The sequence below is a fragment of the Centruroides vittatus genome, unplaced genomic scaffold (genome assembly GCF_030686945.1).
Source record: "Centruroides vittatus isolate TY-2023 unplaced genomic scaffold, ASM3068694v2 contig_883, whole genome shotgun sequence".
Taxonomy (NCBI): domain Eukaryota; kingdom Metazoa; phylum Arthropoda; class Arachnida; order Scorpiones; family Buthidae; genus Centruroides; species Centruroides vittatus.
The window spans coordinates 996,051-1,015,339 of record NW_027122575.1 but is presented as its reverse complement, the minus strand read 5'-3'; the positions used below and the strand labels follow the sequence as shown (position 1 = coordinate 1,015,339).

At 29.8% G+C, this 19,289-nt stretch overlaps 2 protein-coding genes across 3 annotated transcripts in view; one reads left to right on the top strand and one right to left on the bottom strand.

Annotated features, from left to right (window-relative positions):
* The window catches only part of tw (Protein O-mannosyl-transferase 2), a 35,563-nt gene extending 26,286 nt beyond the window's left edge, over nt 1–9,277 (bottom strand). Inside the window, exons 1-3 of one of the 2 annotated variants that reach the window (XM_067280344.1) lie at nt 8,967–9,277; nt 4,972–5,056; nt 4,782–4,886 (exon numbers count right to left, since the gene is read on the bottom strand). In XM_067280344.1, coding sequence (XP_067136445.1) covers nt 4,782–4,886; nt 4,972–5,056; nt 8,967–9,145 — 369 coding nt within the window. In that variant the 5' untranslated portion in view covers nt 9,146–9,277. The remainder of the gene's footprint in view (nt 1–4,781; nt 4,887–4,971; nt 5,057–8,966) is intronic. The other variant, XM_067280343.1, reaches the window with a different exon arrangement.
* A 180-nt stretch (nt 9,278–9,457) lies between these two features.
* On the top strand, nt 9,458–18,503 carry LOC136983570 (maleylacetoacetate isomerase-like). The gene is made up of 6 exons (XM_067280363.1): nt 9,458–9,651; nt 9,779–9,830; nt 13,556–13,623; nt 15,448–15,528; nt 15,930–16,134; nt 18,134–18,503. Exons 1-6 carry the CDS (start codon nt 9,640–9,642, stop codon nt 18,352–18,354), a joined length of 639 nt encoding a protein of 212 aa, XP_067136464.1. The 5' UTR covers nt 9,458–9,639; the 3' UTR covers nt 18,355–18,503.
* The last annotated feature ends 786 nt before the right edge of the window (nt 18,504–19,289 follow it).

Here is a 19,289-nt window from a genome sequence, read left to right as displayed (position 1 = left end):
GTTACGTAGTCATTTTCTGTGGTCCCGGCCGACTTACATAGGCATTAATGTTATTAATGTTAAAAAACTCGGTTTACTCGACATCATTTAACTCATCACCACTGGATAAATCAACATACTTTTTCTGTTTCACACTTTTTAGACGTCTGATAAGTCGACTCCCCTCCTGAAAAAATGAGTTTACACCGTACAATAAGCTGTGTTGTGAACTCATTTTTTGGGGGGGGGAGAGTCGACTTATCAGAATTCTAAAAAGTGTGAAACAGAAAAAGTATGTTGATTTATCCAGTGGTGACGAGTTAAACAATGTCGAGTAAACCGAGTTTTTTAACATTAATAACATTAATGCTTATGTAAGTCGGCTAGGACCACAGAAAACTGACTAATTAACCTACGGTGTCAAGTTATCTGGGTGACAACTTATGCAGACTCAACTGTATGTTGTTGATTTTATAAGATTTTTCCTTAAAGTTTAAAATGCCAGTAATTTTTGCTGGGCAATGTGTGCCTTTACGTGCATTTGATATTTTATTTGTGATTAAACAAACTAAAATTAGAATTGTACTAATAAATCTAATTTTCTTTATTTTGATCTTTAAAGTCACACCTTGTGCTATATGCGAGATCATCTTATACATGAGTAAATACAGTATATGTAAGATATTGAAATATTTTGGGTAAAAAATAGAATTGAGTTTAAAATACTTTTGAACGAAACCAAACTACTAATTATGCAATTTCCAACTCCATATATCAAGAAAGAAGATTTAGTGCCTTTCTTCAGTTGTTGTCCAAACAAAGGAATGCAAATAACTCAGAAAAGTGGCTTGAGACTATTTTAGCTAGTTTAGAACAAAATTATAATACTAAAAATTTAAATAAGTTGGCTCAACTTCATCAGCCTCAACAATCACATTAATAAGAATTGTTGTATCTTCTTGAAAACTTTTTAACTGGTGCTATATGCTCAAAGTTCGTATGCGAACGTTTTCGGCTCCCTCACTGGGTCCTTTCTCACGCTATACTCTCTTTTTTCGACCGTTATATCGAAGATTATCCACTTTCCGGATAAAAATTCAAATTATCGAATTCCGAATCTATCGAAACCTTTCGATATAATCTTTGATATAACGGTCGAAAAAAGAGAGTATAGCTTGAGAAAGGACCCAGTGAGGGAGCTGAAAACGTTTGCATATAAACTTTGAGCATATAGCACTGGTTAAAAGGTTTTCAAGAAGATACAGTGGTTTCACCCCGGTGTGTATAGGTGGATTATCTTAATAAGAATTATTTATCTTTAGATGTCAATTTCAGTTGTATGCTATTTTTGGAAAATATTTTAAAATAAATAAATGTGTATGATATTTTTTATAAAATGTAAAACAAAGTAATAACTGATAAATTTTACAGAGAAGGGGTGATGTTATGTTCCAATACTTAGGAAGCAATAATTCCAAAAAATTGAGACACTGCTATAGAACAAACTAATCCAAGAATAATTTGAACCTTGTCACAGAAATGAAGGTCACCTGACAAGGGGACACACCTTTGTTAATATTAGTCTTTGTTAGAATTAACCAGGAAAAGAATCAAATACTTTTAAGAATTGGAACAAGTTTCTGAGAATCAAGTTCACCAGAACAAAATGAATATAATTCATAAAACAACAGTGCTGCCTTGTATGAAGTACAGTAGAGCATCGATTATTCGACCCCCGATTAACCGACTTATCGGTTAACCGACCGCGTTCTAGTCGGCAAATTCAAATGTCCGCTAGTGATGTGGCGCTACAATATTTGGTTATGTCTTGGCTACTTTAATATTATTTTTGTTAAATTTTTGCATGTTTTAGCTGGCAGCACTGGCTCGACCATAAAAGGGAGGCTAGTATTTAAAACAGGTCTAATACACTATACTAATAATGTATTTTTTCATACTTTTCGGTTATCCGACTTTTCAGTTATCCAACCAACCCCAGTCCCCAATTAAGTCGGATAATCGATGCACTACTGTAGTTAGTATTTAATTAGTACCAAGTATTCAAAATCAAGTTTATTAACACTTTGCTAATTACAGGGATTGAAGTAAGCAATTAATTAGAGTATTAATTAAAATTCCTCAAGACACAAAATCACAGAATAACAGTCTCTATATTATTTGTACTGCAATTATGAGAATTTCTTATGACAGAGTGAGACACTAGTTCTTGCTTCTTTAACCACTTGGCCACCTGGCCATCTTTTATTTACTGACATTTGAGCTCCTAAAGATTGCATTTGTGAGGTATTCAAATATATAGCACAAGTTTTTGAGAACAATGAGAATTTTCGCAATCAAATAGTTCTCAATTTTTGCATATATAATTATTTCTATCTTTAGATGGAATCATTTTGAATTAAGCCTAATAATAAAATATATTTTTTTTATATATTTTAAAGTGATTTTACTACAAAAAATGAACATGACTGTGTGACATTTATCTGGTATAGTTTAAAGATTAAAATAAAAGAAAAAAATACTAAAAACTGTTCAAAACAGAAAAATAATTTGATACTGTGCAATTATGATTTACATGAGTTTTACTGTATATAGTTATAATTGTATTTCCACAAATATATTCTCAATTTATGACATGACAACTCATTTTAATGACAGTTTTCCATGAACCAAACAGATTATAAAAGTGGGAATCACCACACATGTAGTGGAAATTTTTAAAGAATACAATAATAAATAAACTGCTATTCCCAAACTAGAAAATTAACCTGATAAATTTTACCCAATATTCTTCCAATATTCAAATCCTAAAATCAAAATAAATAAATAAATAAAAACAAAGAGGAGGGGAGTACCCATGGGCAGGCCCCTCTTGGGTGACCTGTGTGAATTGGTTGTGCATCAGTTGAAGGGAAAGATCATACCCAGTTCATATTTCCTATATATTATATAACAATGATTGATAAGTTGATGACTCGTTCATCCTCTGGAAAACTGAGCTGAATATTAATGATTTTTTAAACTGCATGAATGATGAAGAGTTAGACCAGTATGGTCTAACTCTTAAATTAGATCAGTTAAGTAGAATTAGCACTCACTTCTTAGATATCAACATTCGTCTAAATGAAGGCCGGGTTGAAACATGCATTTACTACAAACTGTGCTACTTACCATTGTTCATTCCTGCAAATTCTGCTGACTTGTATTCAAACAAAATTGCAGCATTCCATGCACTGACTAAATGGGTGTTTACACACCATTCTTATTGGGAGGACACACTAATGGAGCTAAAACATCTCAAGAACATTACAGTAAAGCACGGATACAAAAGGGACTTAATAGAGTAGAGAGTCGTTAATCGGAATCAATTGGGGACTGGGGTTGTTCAGATTGGTGATTTGTTCTGATTACCAATTATGTTGAATTTTCGTCAATTTTAAGCCTAACGAAAATTTTTATAATAATAATCGAGGCTATCGTATCGTTAAAAATTATTTCTTCATTTTGTACAAACAAAATAAATATATTGAAGAATATAAAAACATGAAAATTATACTTTAGAAGTAAATCTAGTATCAAAAGCATTCGATTCAGCACGACACAGTCCGACTGAAAATTGTTCCGATTACCGGCGATTCCAATTACCGGGGTTCTGATTAACGACTCTCTACTGTACATTGTTTAGCATGTGTCTACTCCAACCAATAGAACTTGTGCAACACCTCTAACACTCAACCAACTTCCAACAGAAGTCAGAATAGTAACCCTAACTCCAGGCACACTACAGTTGAATATAAATGACATTTACATGCCTTATATAAAGAAATAGCTGCCCTAACAGGTACAGTACCAAGCTTGCATATAAAAGGTTCCATATGATATATAAGTTATTGTGAAATGCAAATGACAAAACCGATGATCTTAAAGTCCCAGGTGTTTACAGTGTTCCAGTAAGGGACAACAGGTCCAAAGTGATTTGGTGTACATTGGTTCCACCAAATGCTCAGTACAAAAAAAAAGAGTGCAGGAACACAAATACAACATTGTGAACAAAAGGCATACCATTGCCCCTTCCACCTACGCCACTGACTCTGAAGTGCAAGCTGACCACCCTAACATCAGGTTAATAAGGTGGTCAGCCCAAACTGATCAAATTAGAGTCCTGGAAGTCTTAGAAATATACAAGGCTGGGCTGACAGGTAAGTGCATCAATTTTAAGGATAGTAGTACTGTATCGTATGTCTGGCAATACTTGTATGAAAAACTGGAGGCACTGATACAAACTGACTTTTATTACTTGTTATTAGGCTTGTTCCTAAAATAATTTGTGCATATATTGTGCAAAATATTGTGCATAATTTGTGCATCTGTAATATATTTTTACTTTTTATTAAATTGTGCATATATGTTGTATTATATTTTGAATTCATGCACTTATAATTTTTGTAAGCATTATGTGTTCCAAATTGTTTAAAAATATTTTTCAAAACATTGGGTTCTATGCATTCCAATTTTGAAATTCTGTAGGTTTACAAACTTGAAGCAGACCTTAGTTAAGGTTGAAAGTGTTTGTTTAATTTTTATTAAACATTTTATTTGTGTTACTGGATTTTAAAGGTTTTTGGTGTTTGTCATTACAGACTGGGATAAATTCAGCATATGTTTAAAATTTAATTGTTAAGTGGAATTCATTATTAATAGCTGTTTCATAAAACTACTTATTTAAAAGTTTTATTTTAAGAATATAAAAATAAACAGTATAAAAGAAATTAGTCAATACTTACAATACGCATGCCAATATAATTATGATCACCATATTTATCACCAGGTTTATTAAAAGGGAATGTTCCATTATATCCAGTTAAAACACCAGATAATCCAATCAACATCTATTTTAAAAAATATTCACATACAAATTTATTATAAAATAAAAATCTTATTTAATATTAATAAAAGAAATACTTGAAATAATACCTTTCCCAATGGCGGATGAACATCAAAGAAAAACGTATGATTTATATACCAGCTTCCCATTTTACCAAAATGAGTTTCATCCCAACTAAAAATTGATACAAAATGCATTATTTAAGAGCTTTTCAACTGATCCAAATAACTTAAATATACTTTTATTTAGTATATTATCTACCATTATATAGTTGTCCATATTTTATTACACAAAGTATTTTGTTTGCAGCACTGGTAACTATTCTCATTAATTTAATGTAGAGTAGTTACCAATTTAAGATATCTTTTTATTTAAAATGACTGAAACCTATCTTTTAAATTATCAAAGATTAAAATATGAAATGAAAATTAAACATAAATTTGTTAAGTGAATATTAAATGTATCACCATATTCATAATATCAATCTAATGATAATTGCTTTAATTACTATATATTTATTTCAAAATTTAAATTATTTTCGGATGTTTGGATGATATAGCCTATATAGATTTACCATATATTTTGTAAAACAAGTTCATTTTAAGTCTTGTCTCAGCCAGTTTATAATTTTGTTTCAGTTATTTTGTTTTATATTAATTTATATTCATATATATTCTTTAGTTCATATTAAAAAAATATTTATACTATTTATAGTTTTAAATATATGGGCACATAAACTGAAAATATGGGATAACTTCCTCTATTTTTTTCTGCACATACAAGTGCAAAGAGAAATTGAATATGCAGATTTTCTGTTGCACAGTTGCTTATTGGGCTGCAATTTTCAAAAATTGTAGACCTATAAATTCCCACCGGCATCCATCTGCTGTCTGTCTGTCTGTCTGTCCTTTCTTAATCTCAAGAACAGAGTTAGTTAGGTGAAAGTTGAGATCAGATATGGAAAGCTTAGTAGTAGGAGGTCTTGATTAACTGCATATGAATTTCTGGTTTTGACTAGAAGTCACTCAATTCAAAAATTTTCTTTGGAACAGAGTTAGACAGAGGACCAGCATGACTTGTTAACAGGGAAAGTATGATGTACAGGGACAAGACACTACTAAAATTGAGAACATTGTAATGAAAAATTGCAGCCTAGCATTATGATTATGTAACCATAAATAATAGCTCCATCACTTTTGAATGTTCTTTTTTTTTAAAAACCATTCAACTTTTAGAAATGGAAGGACTAAAAGATGAACATAGAAAAATTATTGGAAATTTCTATACTAGAAATTTGGATATTAATGAAGAATAAATGTTGGACATTTATCCTTCATCAAACTGTGGAACATTTTAAAATATATGGGCATTCCAAAAAACATAATATATGACATACTGTAATTAAGAGAGTGGAAGAGGAAAAAAAAACCACTATCTAGCACTGCAGGAAGTAGAAGAAAGAGGATTAAAATGACTGAAGCAAAGTGTAAGCAGCTAATTTCTGCTGTTGGTAAAGTCAACCAGTGTCTCCATAAACTAGGTCAAAAGTTCAAAATACCTCACACATGTGCATAAAATATTAAAAGAAAGTAATATTGTTATCAGGAAAAGAATTTCTTCACCTAAGTACACTGTGAAGCAGTTAGAAAATCAAACAAGGCTACTCTGATGACTAAACAAAGGATATCTGTAGCCCAAAAACAACCAGGATGTTATTGACAAGTCTTATTTCACACTGAATGGTTCTGAATGTATAGGAAATAAAAGTTTTTAATGTAAAAAGAAAGGAAAGGGCATTATGCCAGAAGTAAAGTTTAAATAGCATGCAAAGTTTGTGAAGAAGATTTTGATTTGAGTAGACATAAGAATTTGCAGGAAATCTCAGACCTTCACTGCATCATCTAAACTTTATATTAACATGACAATATATAGTACAGAGTACATCAAGAAAAGCCTAGTTCCATTCTTGAACAAGCACAATCTGAATGGGAATTACACTTTTAGGCCAGATATTACACTGTTCCACTATGTTCAAGACACAATTTATCCAGTTGACCAGCATGGGATACAGTACATTTCTCATAAAAACAATGCGTCCAATGTGCCTCACTGAGACTGACCAAACAGTTTTAGAACATATACAAGCAAAAAACAAAAGAATAGCAAGAATAGAATAGAACAAAGAATACAAACAACAAGCAAACGAAAAAAAACTATGAAAGTCCAGGAGTAATCCTTAACAAAATATTCTGTTCCAAAAAGTTCTATTTAATTCATTCTGCTTTAGCGATACACCACTAAAACAGGTCCTTCATTTTAAAGATTCCCTTCCATTATTTGCTAGGAGGAATCTTATAACCCTTGTATACTGTACATATTTAATTAGTTTAATTTTGCTATGGTGTATCATGCATAAATACAAAGTATATGTCAAATACAAAGTATATGTCAACTGATAACCTCATGCTGGCAATATGATTCACATAAGCACTTTTAATTCATTTTTGTAAAGTGGAAAATATTAATTTTAAATATTGTTTTAAGATAATGTTCCAAATTTTATTTTAAATTTTTTTCAAGTTTTTCTATTCATTAACAAAGGAATCATGTTTTAAAGATACATCTCATGAAGAGTTTCTCCTGAACCCATGATGTTTTCATTTTTTTTTGCTCACATGGGGACCTACAATCCAGTGTGCAAATGGTATATGGCAAAGGTAAAATCATATTGATATTTTTAAGCTCTCTTAATTAATTACATACATAAAACATAGACCAAGCCTACTCCTTAATATTGTATAAAGTTAAATTTCTAACAAGAAAAGGACAATGTTTGGGGACAAAGGGGACAAAACCAAACCTAGTTTATCCAAAGACTTTAAAAAGATATGTTGATGCACATAAATTCAGATGCTTTTGCTGAATGGGCAAAAAGTTCTTAATGTGTAAAAATAATATATTGTAAAAATTTCAAATGTAAAAGATTTTATTGATGTATAGAAAGTGTTTGGACAAGCAATGATCAAAACAGAAACACCTTTTGCAGTGAGAACACTTCACAAATGCAAAAGTAGCAAATTCGTTTCCTTCATATTTTTCAGCAAGATCACGATCGAAACAAAATGTTAAGGGTGTTTCGAATGATCTGGCCCTTTCTGACAAATATCCACATTTGAATCTCGGTGCACAGAACCAAAAGTAGACGACAGTCGTAAACAGTAATCACGATGCCAAAAGTCGACGTTCGTCAGCATTTTCTCGGAGAAATACCTCTTTAACGCATTGGCCAAGGCACCCGAATTTTCCTGCATCAACATATTTTAAGATTCTTTGGACAAAATGGGTTTAATTTGGCAACCTTTTCTTGCGAGACGCATTTCCATAATTATTTGAATTTTAAAAACAACGGTTTTATAACAGATGTTGTTCTGTCCTAGCATAGTATAGCAGACAGATGAAAATGTGCATATGATTTTCAAATTTAAACTTTCCTTTTATATATATATTATTTTTAGTATAATATATCATCATATTCCTTCCTTCAACAGCTTTGAAATTATTAGTGAATTCATTTACAATAAGATTACCTAATCAACATTTCAACATTTATATATATGTACAAATGTATAATTATATAAGAATAAAGCCATATTCTAAAAATAAAAACAAATTTTGGGGGGCAATATCTTGGAAAGGATCACACGTAGAGGTACGGTTCCTTCGATTTTTTGCTCGTACGGGTACGCTCTACGGCTCCGTTAAGGTCTCATCCATCTCATTCGGAGCTCGAATCGAGCCAATTGTGCAAACTATAAACAATCTAAATATATCAATTAAACGAGCGACCTTTATTAAAAGCTTTTATTTAATGTGACGTGTATGATCATCAATAAATCGACTAAATCTGTCAGCTCGTATACGATATTAATCAACTGATACGACGATAAAATTTTGATAAAAACTCATGACGTACTTCTCTTCTTGAAAATGAAAAAGAACAATTAAAAACACCGCGAACATTTCAATTGCCGCGTCTCTATTGTAATCGAGTGATTTTTAAAAGAAAAACGAGTAAAACACTAACCAAACATGATCGGGTTCGTGAATCTTGTATAACCTTGTAGCTGTTGTCAACAGTACGACAGAAGAAAAGGTTAAAATCCAAATATAATTAGTATTTCCTTTGGTACATTCTTCCAATTTTCCATTAGCTTCCTTCTTTTTGGCATTCTGTTTCGATCGCGTTATATCTTTCGAAGGCATCGAGACAAAACGGCGAGGAATGTAATCAGATTTTAACGAATATACACGGACGGAAATGAATAATTGTATTACGCGAAAAACTCGTTTCTTGACCCATTTAAAATTTAACCCACGACTACTTCGTAGCGTCGGCCGCCATCTTAATTTTCTCCCGTATGCAATTAATTGTCACATTATTTCTACAAAATATCTCATTTCAAATTAATTACATTGAAATAAAATAATTATACGTCGCTTTAAAGTTTTTAATTAAACGTAATAAACATTTTATTACGTATGAATTTTTTAAAATCAATTTCAAACAGCTGATACACGTGTCGTGTTGAAGTTTTCGGGATAAATAAGGAAAATAAAATGTTTACGCGTGAATAATGTTAATATTTTGTTAAAAATCCACTTATCATCGATGGTTACGCCATGCTGTAAGATGTAGACCAAGATTATTCGGTTGCCTTAGTCGTTTTACCTTTGACCTCTGGGCAGTTTAAGGGAAAATGTCGACTAAAGTAAGTGTAGCATTCGTGTTTTATTATATATATTATAATAAAGCACGTCATATAATATAGAAACATTACATATATATAGTGTTAATATAGATTATTCAATCTTTATTATTTATTTTATTATTTTCAGCCAATCTTGTACTCGTACTACAGAAGTTCGTGTTCTTGGAGAGTGAGAATAGGTTGTTTCATGCTTTCAATTAATGCATAAAATATTTTAAAATAATAAAAATATAGTTTTACTAATAATTTAAGCTTACTTATAAATAAATATGTTAATTTATGAATGATTAATTAAATATGGATACATTTTATTCCACTATTTTATAAAATTCAGATATTTTCAAGTTAAATGTCGTATATATTTTTTTAATTTTACAAAGTTTTATTGGTTAACGTTTCATGCAAAAAAAAGGAAATTTAAAGTTACATAATCTAAATTTTGCCAAATTAAATTTAATCTTTTAACAATGAAAAGGTTAAATTTCACTGTCATTAAATAAAATAAAACTATTAACAGGTTTATCAAAAATCATTATAATTCCAGGTGTCAAAGATGTGTCCTTGAGCTTATAACATGTGAACAGATGCAAATGCACAGAATATAGTTAAAATATAATATTAATATTTTAATTAGGTACATCTACTCTGTTTATGTATGTTTATAGAGTTTATAAGTTATAAAATAAAACTTTTTAAATATCGTAAGCTATCATAGTAGTGATATGTGAGGTTATGGTAATTAAAAAGTCATTTATTGTACAGTATTGAAATCCAATTAGTTTTCCAATAAAATATTGAATGAAAGTTTAGCCATCTTTTGAATTTAATTTCAAATTTGAGTTTGTTAAAATATTGAATTCAAGTCTTATAAAATTCATTAAATCTATCACTAATGATAGAAATTAATTTCACTTTATGATCACTTTTACATTTATGTTTATATCTATTGGTTTAATCATTCTAACAGAAATCAATTAAAAAAAAACCAAATTGTTTGTATTATTGTGGTCTTTTGAACATTTGTTATAGGATTGATGGAATAAGATAATTCAACACTTGAGCAATCTGCCAAGAGGAGTCTCTTGGGAAGACTTCAAAGTGTCTAACTCCTAAATAAGAGGCTGTAGAAAAACTCCTCGTGTCTAGTCTGTTCAAACTCATAACAAGTTACCAATGTTCAATGATTTTATCTAATCTGTTATTGTGGACTCTTGACTATTTTAAAATTATTATATATATTTATCTATCTCTCATTTTTTAAAATTATTCTGGAATCTATATATTGATTGAAAGAGTCCAACTTAGTTTGAATAAATAGCTGGGACTAAAAATATGGTTCAGATATCAAATTAAAGCTCTATGATGCAGCTGAAGTGAGATTTGAGAAAGGTGCAATGGTTCAGGCATGGTGAAATGGCAAAGTACTGTACAATGTTAAGTCTATAGGACAAGTATGTTGAGGTCCTACCCCATTAACTTTAGCTTGAGCAATTTTTTGTGTTTTTCAGTTTCAAAACCAGCCTGGTAATGAAACCAGGGCTGGTTTTGGATTGTTAGCTGCCCGCTTGCTACAGATATTTGGCCGCCCTTATCAATACTGATCACTGGTAAATTCGTAACCTACCCCAACCCGTGAGAGTCTACTGGTATGTTTTATGATAGCTTTATATAGGATTTTGAAAAATCCATAAAAATATTTGATATACAGTGGGTGATCGGTTAACAAACATAATCCTTTCCAAGACTTTGTTCGCTATCCTAATTGTTCGTTAACCAATTATCAATTTACCACAGGGTTTTATGGGAATTTGATTAATTTGTTCTGGAGACTCCAAAAAATAAAAAATATAAATAAACGTAGTAAGAAAGTATATATGTAATAATAAAAATACATATATACACAGTTTTGCATTTTTATTATGTTTTTTCCATTTGTGGAAGTTAAAGTATCTGTCCAATGTCGATTGCTTTTCTCTCTTCTTTGGGATTTTTCGGAAGTAAATAATAGCATTGTAATTGTAGAGATCTCCAAGCCTATTAACCTTATTCTGGTTTGGATGCCCATTGTTCTGACATCCTCCCACTTCCTCAAAAGATATTTAATTGCTTGAAACTTCTTGATATATCTTTCATAGCTGAAATTGTGTTTACAGTAGACCTGTTCAAGCCATACTGCCTAGCAACATCAGACATCTTCTGCACACTCTCTCCTTTGGCTAATATCTCTTGCTTGGTTTCTATGGTGAGCACAGTTCTTGACACTCCACTCTTTTTATGCTCCATAATATTATCAGTTTCTTTTTAAAATAATAAGTTCAGAAAAGCACTTACAAAAATTCAGAGAAAAGAAATCAACTAGCGCACAAAAAATTATTTAAATGCAAGGCCCGGATGAAATTCGAAGTTTGGTGTTAAAATGTTAATGAATACCCGATGGGATAGTTAAACTCTCGCCTTTCATAAATGAAAGCCAATGCAAAACTTAATTAACAAGTACCTGCCTGACAGTCTCGTGAAGACTATAAAAAATTATTTGTCAGAAAAGCTGGAATTATAAGAGAGAGTTTCAAAATTCGGAGGAATAATATCCGATCAGTATTGGGTTGAGCGTCGATGTCGACGTCTCCAGAGCTCCAAAAAGTTTCGAATTGTCACCTGAAGAGAAGGAAAGACTAATCAGTATTCACTATTTTATGTCCCTTCTTTTTCTGTTTGTTCTGTGAAGTGTTTGTTATTCGATCATGTGTTCGTTGTCCGAACATAAAAATCTTTCACGAAAGTGTTTGTTATCCAATTTGTTCATTAACCAATCAACCACTGTATATTTATTTTAATTTTATTCAAATCAATTGATAACAGGCACCTTTGTTCAAAGTTATGTTTTAACACCACCATAAAATAGAATTTCTAAATTAAAATGAAATTAATTTAAAGAAATTTTTCTTATTTAGTATATAAATACAATATATATGTATGTGTGTATAAAAATTAATTTAAATTTAAATATTTAAGTTGATAATGTTTATCGCATCTCTTTTTTATTTAAATTTTTCCTTTTAGTTTCATCAGCAATTAAAACAACGGTATAAGTATCGCTTTAAGATAAATGGTACCGGAATAAAAGCCCATTCACAATGAAAATTAAGCATAAACATAAAACCGGCAGAAAGAAGGACAAGATGCAAAGTTTTATCTTTGTTAAAGTCATATTTATATTTTTATTAATTAAATATCAAATTATATTTGAATTTTATTTTTTAAAGTGCACTATCGGCAACCCTAGGATTTTGCCTGCCTGCGTGCATGCACACACTGCATACCTATCAGAACCGACTCTGTTTATTACTTCGTTACTGTAAATATTGAGGTCAATAAATGTATATTTTAGTTACTAAGACATTGTTTTTATCACCCTCTCCCAACTCAACTTCACCAATCCCCACCCCCTCAAAAGCCCAAGCAATGCTGGGTATATGCAGCTAGTTTTAAATTGAATTTGCAAACAGTGTGGTTAACTTTCATTCTACAAACTTATTTTTAATATTTCTTTCTGAAAGGATCCAGGCTTAGAAAGTAAAAATTTAATTGTTTAAATTTTTGTTTCTAAGTCTGTTATAAAATTAATTTTTTTCAGATAAAAGAAGTCCAAATTCATTTTTTTTATCTTAACTAAATTAGTATAATATAATGCAAACAACACTGTATGTATTGTAATCAACATCAATTTTATATATATACAGATATTAATTATCATTTTATATATAGACATAATATATGCAATATTGGTAAGATGTAAAACTTGATTTTTATTGATATTATTAACAATAAATGACTTGTAATTGAAAAAAAATATAAAAATAACATTATCATCAAATAACAAGTTATCAAATTTAATGTTTTCTAGCCTTGGCATTAAAAGGAATCGATTATGAATATAAAGCCGTGAATATCATCAAAGATGGTGGTGAACAGGTAGGTTTATAATAAATTCAATTTTCAGATAGATATTGCGGCAGTTGGCAATGTGGCACTTGACCACCGTTTCCAACCTATGTGACATCAGACCAAGGCTAACCTCAATCTTCTGGTCAACTTGCTTTTGCTTGGTCGTGTTTTCACCTTGCGCCTCAAACATTGTCTTGAGGTCGACATACAATTGTAAATTTGATGGAATATAGACATGGAAATAAATATTCGGCAACTGTCCGGAAAACATATCATCCTGTCTGAATTGTTTATCCAGCACGATGACGATACTATGCATGGATGCAATCAGATTGATCAGAATACTAGATTGATCCCAAAAAGAGGCACATAGTAGGTGCCTCAATATTAATATTCAAAATTTTATTAAAACTAACAAAGCTAAAATAAAATAAATTGAAAAAAAGGAAACAAAACTTCCAGTGTCTTTCTATAAAAGGCAGTATTTAATAATAAAAATCTTTGTCTCATTATCAATAAACTTTTCATTTGATATATATATTAAAATTTATTAAAGTTTTACATTGGATGTGTATTATAAGTACACATCCAAATGTAAAAATCAAAAATTTATTAAGATGATGACAGAATTTTTAAAATAAAATAACTGTTATAATGAAAATGATAATTATTTTAAGAAATGGATGCAACTACAGAAACAATATTAAAGATTTTAAATTATGCAGCAAAATCCAACAATGAACACAGTTTATCATTTCAATTTTCTTCAGCTGATGGCAAATGTTTGCTGCATATTTCTAACCTTATAATTTGCTATCATTGTTAATTTTGATTCCAAATAGTTTTGAATGACTCTCTATCAGAAAATGGCATCATTTTAAGATAGATTTAATATGTGACAATTAAAAACTCTTTTATGAAAAAATTTATTATTTTTTGTTGTTATATGTTCATATTAATAAGCTGTCTTCTAAATTAGGGTTGATCCACTTTAAGAATTTTATAATTAATTTTTGAAAATTTGATTTATAGTTTCTTAATGCAGTATTTCAGAATGGGTGAACCATTCTGAGCATAAGAATAGATGGTATTTATTAAGATTATCAGACTGCTTCCCATCATATAATCTCAAAATGAATTATAACCTATATCTGTATTCTGTTCTGAAAGTATTTCCTCCTTTTTATTTTTACTTTTTTGGCTGTTTTATATTACAGAGGGAAAGTGTGGTGATTGGTCAAAAAACGACCCTCCAAGATTTTTTACATTTTTTGGACTTGGGACCACGAAACGTCGAAAAATGCAAAAAATGGGAGTTTTTCTGTATGTATGGATGTTAGTGTGTGTGTATGCAGGGCACAATTTTGTTCACCCTCTTTCAAGCTTAATAACTCCTGTACTTTTCATGAAAAATTTCTGAAATTTTGCAGGGAAGTTTGTGTATTAGGGGATTGGTACTATTAAATTTGGGTGATAAAAGGTTGAGGGGTGGAGAGATAAAGCAGGTTGTGTGTATCTTGAGTAGGGTCGGACTTAATGACGATTTTACTTGTTATTAGCATTTACAATTTTTTACGAAAACTAATCCCTACCCTCAAAATTAAGCTTTTTGCCATTTTATAATAGTTAAAAAAATAAAAAGTTTTTAATAAAATATAACAGACGGCACCATCAAATGTTGATGGGAAAGTTATACAGTTTAAAAATCCAGCAACAAGCTGCTTGTTTTATTTTTTGTTAAATAATGATTTATAATTACATTCTGTTACAGTAAGCTTAATTTGAAAATTTTCAAACATCTGAAATAAAAGAATTATTATTTTTTTTTAATTAATTAATTTTATTTTTCAGCATTCTGATGAATATAAGAAATTAAATCCTCAGCAGAAAGTTCCTACATTAGTTATTGATGGAAATGTCTTAACTGATTCTGTAAGTTATTTTATAAAAAAAACTTAATACTATTGTCAAAAACTTTCCTTATATTAAATTGTTATTTTTAGACATTTTATAATTAATAAGCATTGGATTCATGTTCAGTTGGACTGTATAGAGGGTATATAATGTCTGTAAATTGATTATCAAAACTGTCAATAACTTTCATTACTTTGTTCTAAAATCAATAAGGGTATCTTGTTGAAACAATGAAGTTTTTATAGTAAAAAAGTATGATTCACAAGAAAATTAGGTTGCAATTTTTTAACAAAAATATCTAATTTATTACTAAAGTTGATAAATAATTTAAATAAACATTTTTATTTCAACAGAAATAAATATAACAAACTATTTTTATATAATTTAAATTAAATTTTTCTTTAATGAAAATTTTATAGATCTCAATTTTAGAATATCTTGAAGAAAAAAGACCATTACCACCATTACTACCAACAGATGCTGCAGCAAGATCAAAAGTTAGAACAATTGTAAATTGCATTGCCTCAGGAATTCAACCGATACAAAATTTAGCAGTATTACAATATTTAGATGAAGATAAAAAATCATCTTGGCCCAAATATTGGATAACTGAAGGTTTCAAAGGTAAATTATCAGAAACATATGATTGTATACTATAAATGCTGAACTTTTAATTATAATTAGTTAAACGGTGATTTCCACTTCATAGTCTTTATTTTTATTGAATAACAAAAAGAAATTTAATTAATTTTAAATTTATAAATTTAATGATTGTTTATGTTACTTTATTTTTTGTGTGCGCTATGAAAACTATACATTCAATACTGCTATATTTATTAGCTTTAATCTTTCAATGAAAAAATTGTCAACCTTAGCTTCTGTTGATCAAATTTTTACAGTCTAAGTGACAAAACTATAGTATTAACAATCTGTGTAAAGCTCAGAATATCCATGTTTGATAAACAACAAATATCTCATTTGTATAGTTTTTATATGCTTTTTTATTATTATTACAGTTAATAAATCACTATAATTTCTTCAGCCTGCAAGTACAGACAGTCCCCAAGCTTAGTTCTCGGACCACTGTTATAAGTCAAACATAAAAAAAGATAACAACAATGGTTGCACTTCCCCAGGCTGTAAATAAATCTCATTTTTACATTTACTAGCCATATTGAGTTATTAACACTAAGACACCCGGAACACACAGGAAGACACATGCAAAGGCTCCAAAAATCATACTGAAATATAATCAACTTCACATGAAGATTACAATATTTTTACTTATTTAATTTGTAATAAGGTTAAAGTGAAATAGTAATAAAATTGAAATTAGAATAATAATCTTAGACTGAGCAATTTCTTGGGAAGTTAGTTTTGCTTTTGACCATTAATGGCATAAACTCGAGTTGAATAAACATAAGAGTTATTGTCCATTACAGTGTTACACTTAGCATTTAGCATTTAATTGTAGTATTGTACCATTAGCATAGTTAGGACTCAAATATATTTTTAATATACAGGTATCTCTTGTATAATATGGTAGTTATGTTCTAAAAAAATGCCATGTTATGCAAATCCATGCTATACGAAACAAAGGACTAATGCAAAATATGGGGTTATGTTCCAGAAGTTAGTAATGAAAAAGAATAGTATACTTTTGCTAAAAGAAATATATTTATTAAAAACAACTAATACTTTATTTCCAATCAATAATTAACTGACAAGCACAATTAAAAGTACTGTATTACATGTTAATATTAATTTTAGTTAAATGAGGGCATTTTCTTTTTACAAAGTTTTTACAATTATCGTCATCATCTCAACTTTTTTGTTGATCTTGATCGGAAGTATCAGCAACATTTTCATATTTTTTATTTTTATCATAAAGCATTCTTATGATGGCAAAATAAAAATGTTATTAATCAAAAATTTGTTGTAGGGGGTCTCATTTGTTCACTCAAGTACCAAGAAGCTTTTTTCCAGAATTTATTTGAATACTGAGATACTACCATATTTTGTTTGTCATTTTATGAACGATTGCTTGCCTACAGTTTAAAAAAAAGTTTAATAACACTTATCTAAAAATGTTTAAATAAACTTTAGTAAATACAAAGATTAATCTATAAAAAGAAAACACAGTGACAGTCTTAAGGGCTAAAGTCTGAAAGCAATGACGATGACACTTGGATGATAGGAAAGTTAGAGCAATTTTTTTTTCTTCCTTGTCCTGTCGGTCTTCATTAAAGTAAACCTGATGAAAAGCACGAAATAATTTGAAAATTTCAATATTCTAAAATCCATGGGTAAATTTGAGACAACATGCTTGCTTACTTAAATAAAAAAAAAATATCGAATAATGAAGTTTACACTTAAAAATTGTGAAACTTTGTACAGAGGATTTCCAAAACTGTTAGAGTGAAACCTGAAGTTGTGTTGTATGGGGGATATCCCCAATTATCAAACCATGTTGTACAAGGGATGCCTGTACTAGTTTTAGCTGACTTAAGTCAGGGACTGGCTGTAGTTTTTAGAATGTGTTTTGGTGCTGTTCTTCTAAAACTAATATTTATATAAAGTGTTTATATGGAGTATATGCTAATTACGTATTTTATTTTAATAGGTTTAGAAAATATATTGGCTAAAACTGCAGGTGATTATTGCTATGGAGATCAAATGACATTAGCAGATTTGTGCCTTGTTCCACAAGTTTATAATGCCGAAAGATATGGCGTAGAGATGTCAGAGTTTCCTATTATATCTCGTATCAATGGGAAACTTCTTTCTCATGAGGCATTTATCACTTCTCATCCATCTCGTCAACCTGATACACCCAAGATTTAAGTTTTATTTCAGATTTTGTAATTTTTCATTTAAAAATGAATGAATTTGTTATACTGTATTTTTCATGAAAAATGTAATATTTTTATGTAATTATATCCCAAAGAAAATAGTATTAAAAAGAAAATAAACTTTAGGACTGAAGTTAACAATATTTTTTTACAGTTCCTTCCCTGTATATACATATATATCAAAAGAATTTTTTTTTAAATTACACTGAGTTATTTAGAGTAAGTAGATGGTCAAAATTTTATAATTTTTTAACATTATCTTCTAGTGACACGTACCAAATACCATCCTGATTGTTTTTGCATAGTTTATGTTTGGATTAATCAGTCATTTCACAGTGGTGCAAAATTTCACACCATATGTGTACAAATAGATTACTATACAGTAGTATACAAATTTGTGATGCATAATGCTGTAGGTAAGTGGATGCTGCATTTTTCATTACTTAAAAACAAAGGGTAAGTTGCAACTTAAACTTCGAGCACATTTTTAACTATGCTTTGAGGAAAAGTGCTGACTGACTTTGAAAAAGATCAAAATCTTGATTTACAATCAAATGGCAAGTCAATAAATGAAATATCTGCTACCATTCAATGCCCTAGAGATGTGATCAGAAAATACTGTGACAGCCATGAGAATTATTGTAAGAAACAAAGTGGAAGGCCTTCTTCACTCTGACAATGACAATGTCTTATTATTACACATGTATTGCAAGATATTGTAAGTGAAAATTCATTTACATAGAAATAGTCACAATTAGCCTTGACAAAATAACAATTTGTTGAGCTGTTAGCAATAGAAACATTACTGCAAACCAAATCCTGCTTCAAAATGGACCATTGGAAGAATGCTTTGCTCATCATCTCATGTAAAATATTCAAAAAAAGATGCCCAACCCTGCCTGAAAGATCTTTATAAGATAGCAAGAG

What these genes read in the sequence shown, in the direction of transcription:
- LOC136983570 (XM_067280363.1), top strand. An exon ending in GAAATGTCTTAACTGATTCT is followed by an intron (nt 15,529 to 15,929) that starts GTAAGTTATTTT and finishes AAAATTTTATAG; the next exon opens with ATCTCAATTTTAGAATATCT. An exon ending in GATAACTGAAGGTTTCAAAG is followed by an intron (nt 16,135 to 18,133) that starts GTAAATTATCAG and finishes TTATTTTAATAG; the next exon opens with GTTTAGAAAATATATTGGCT.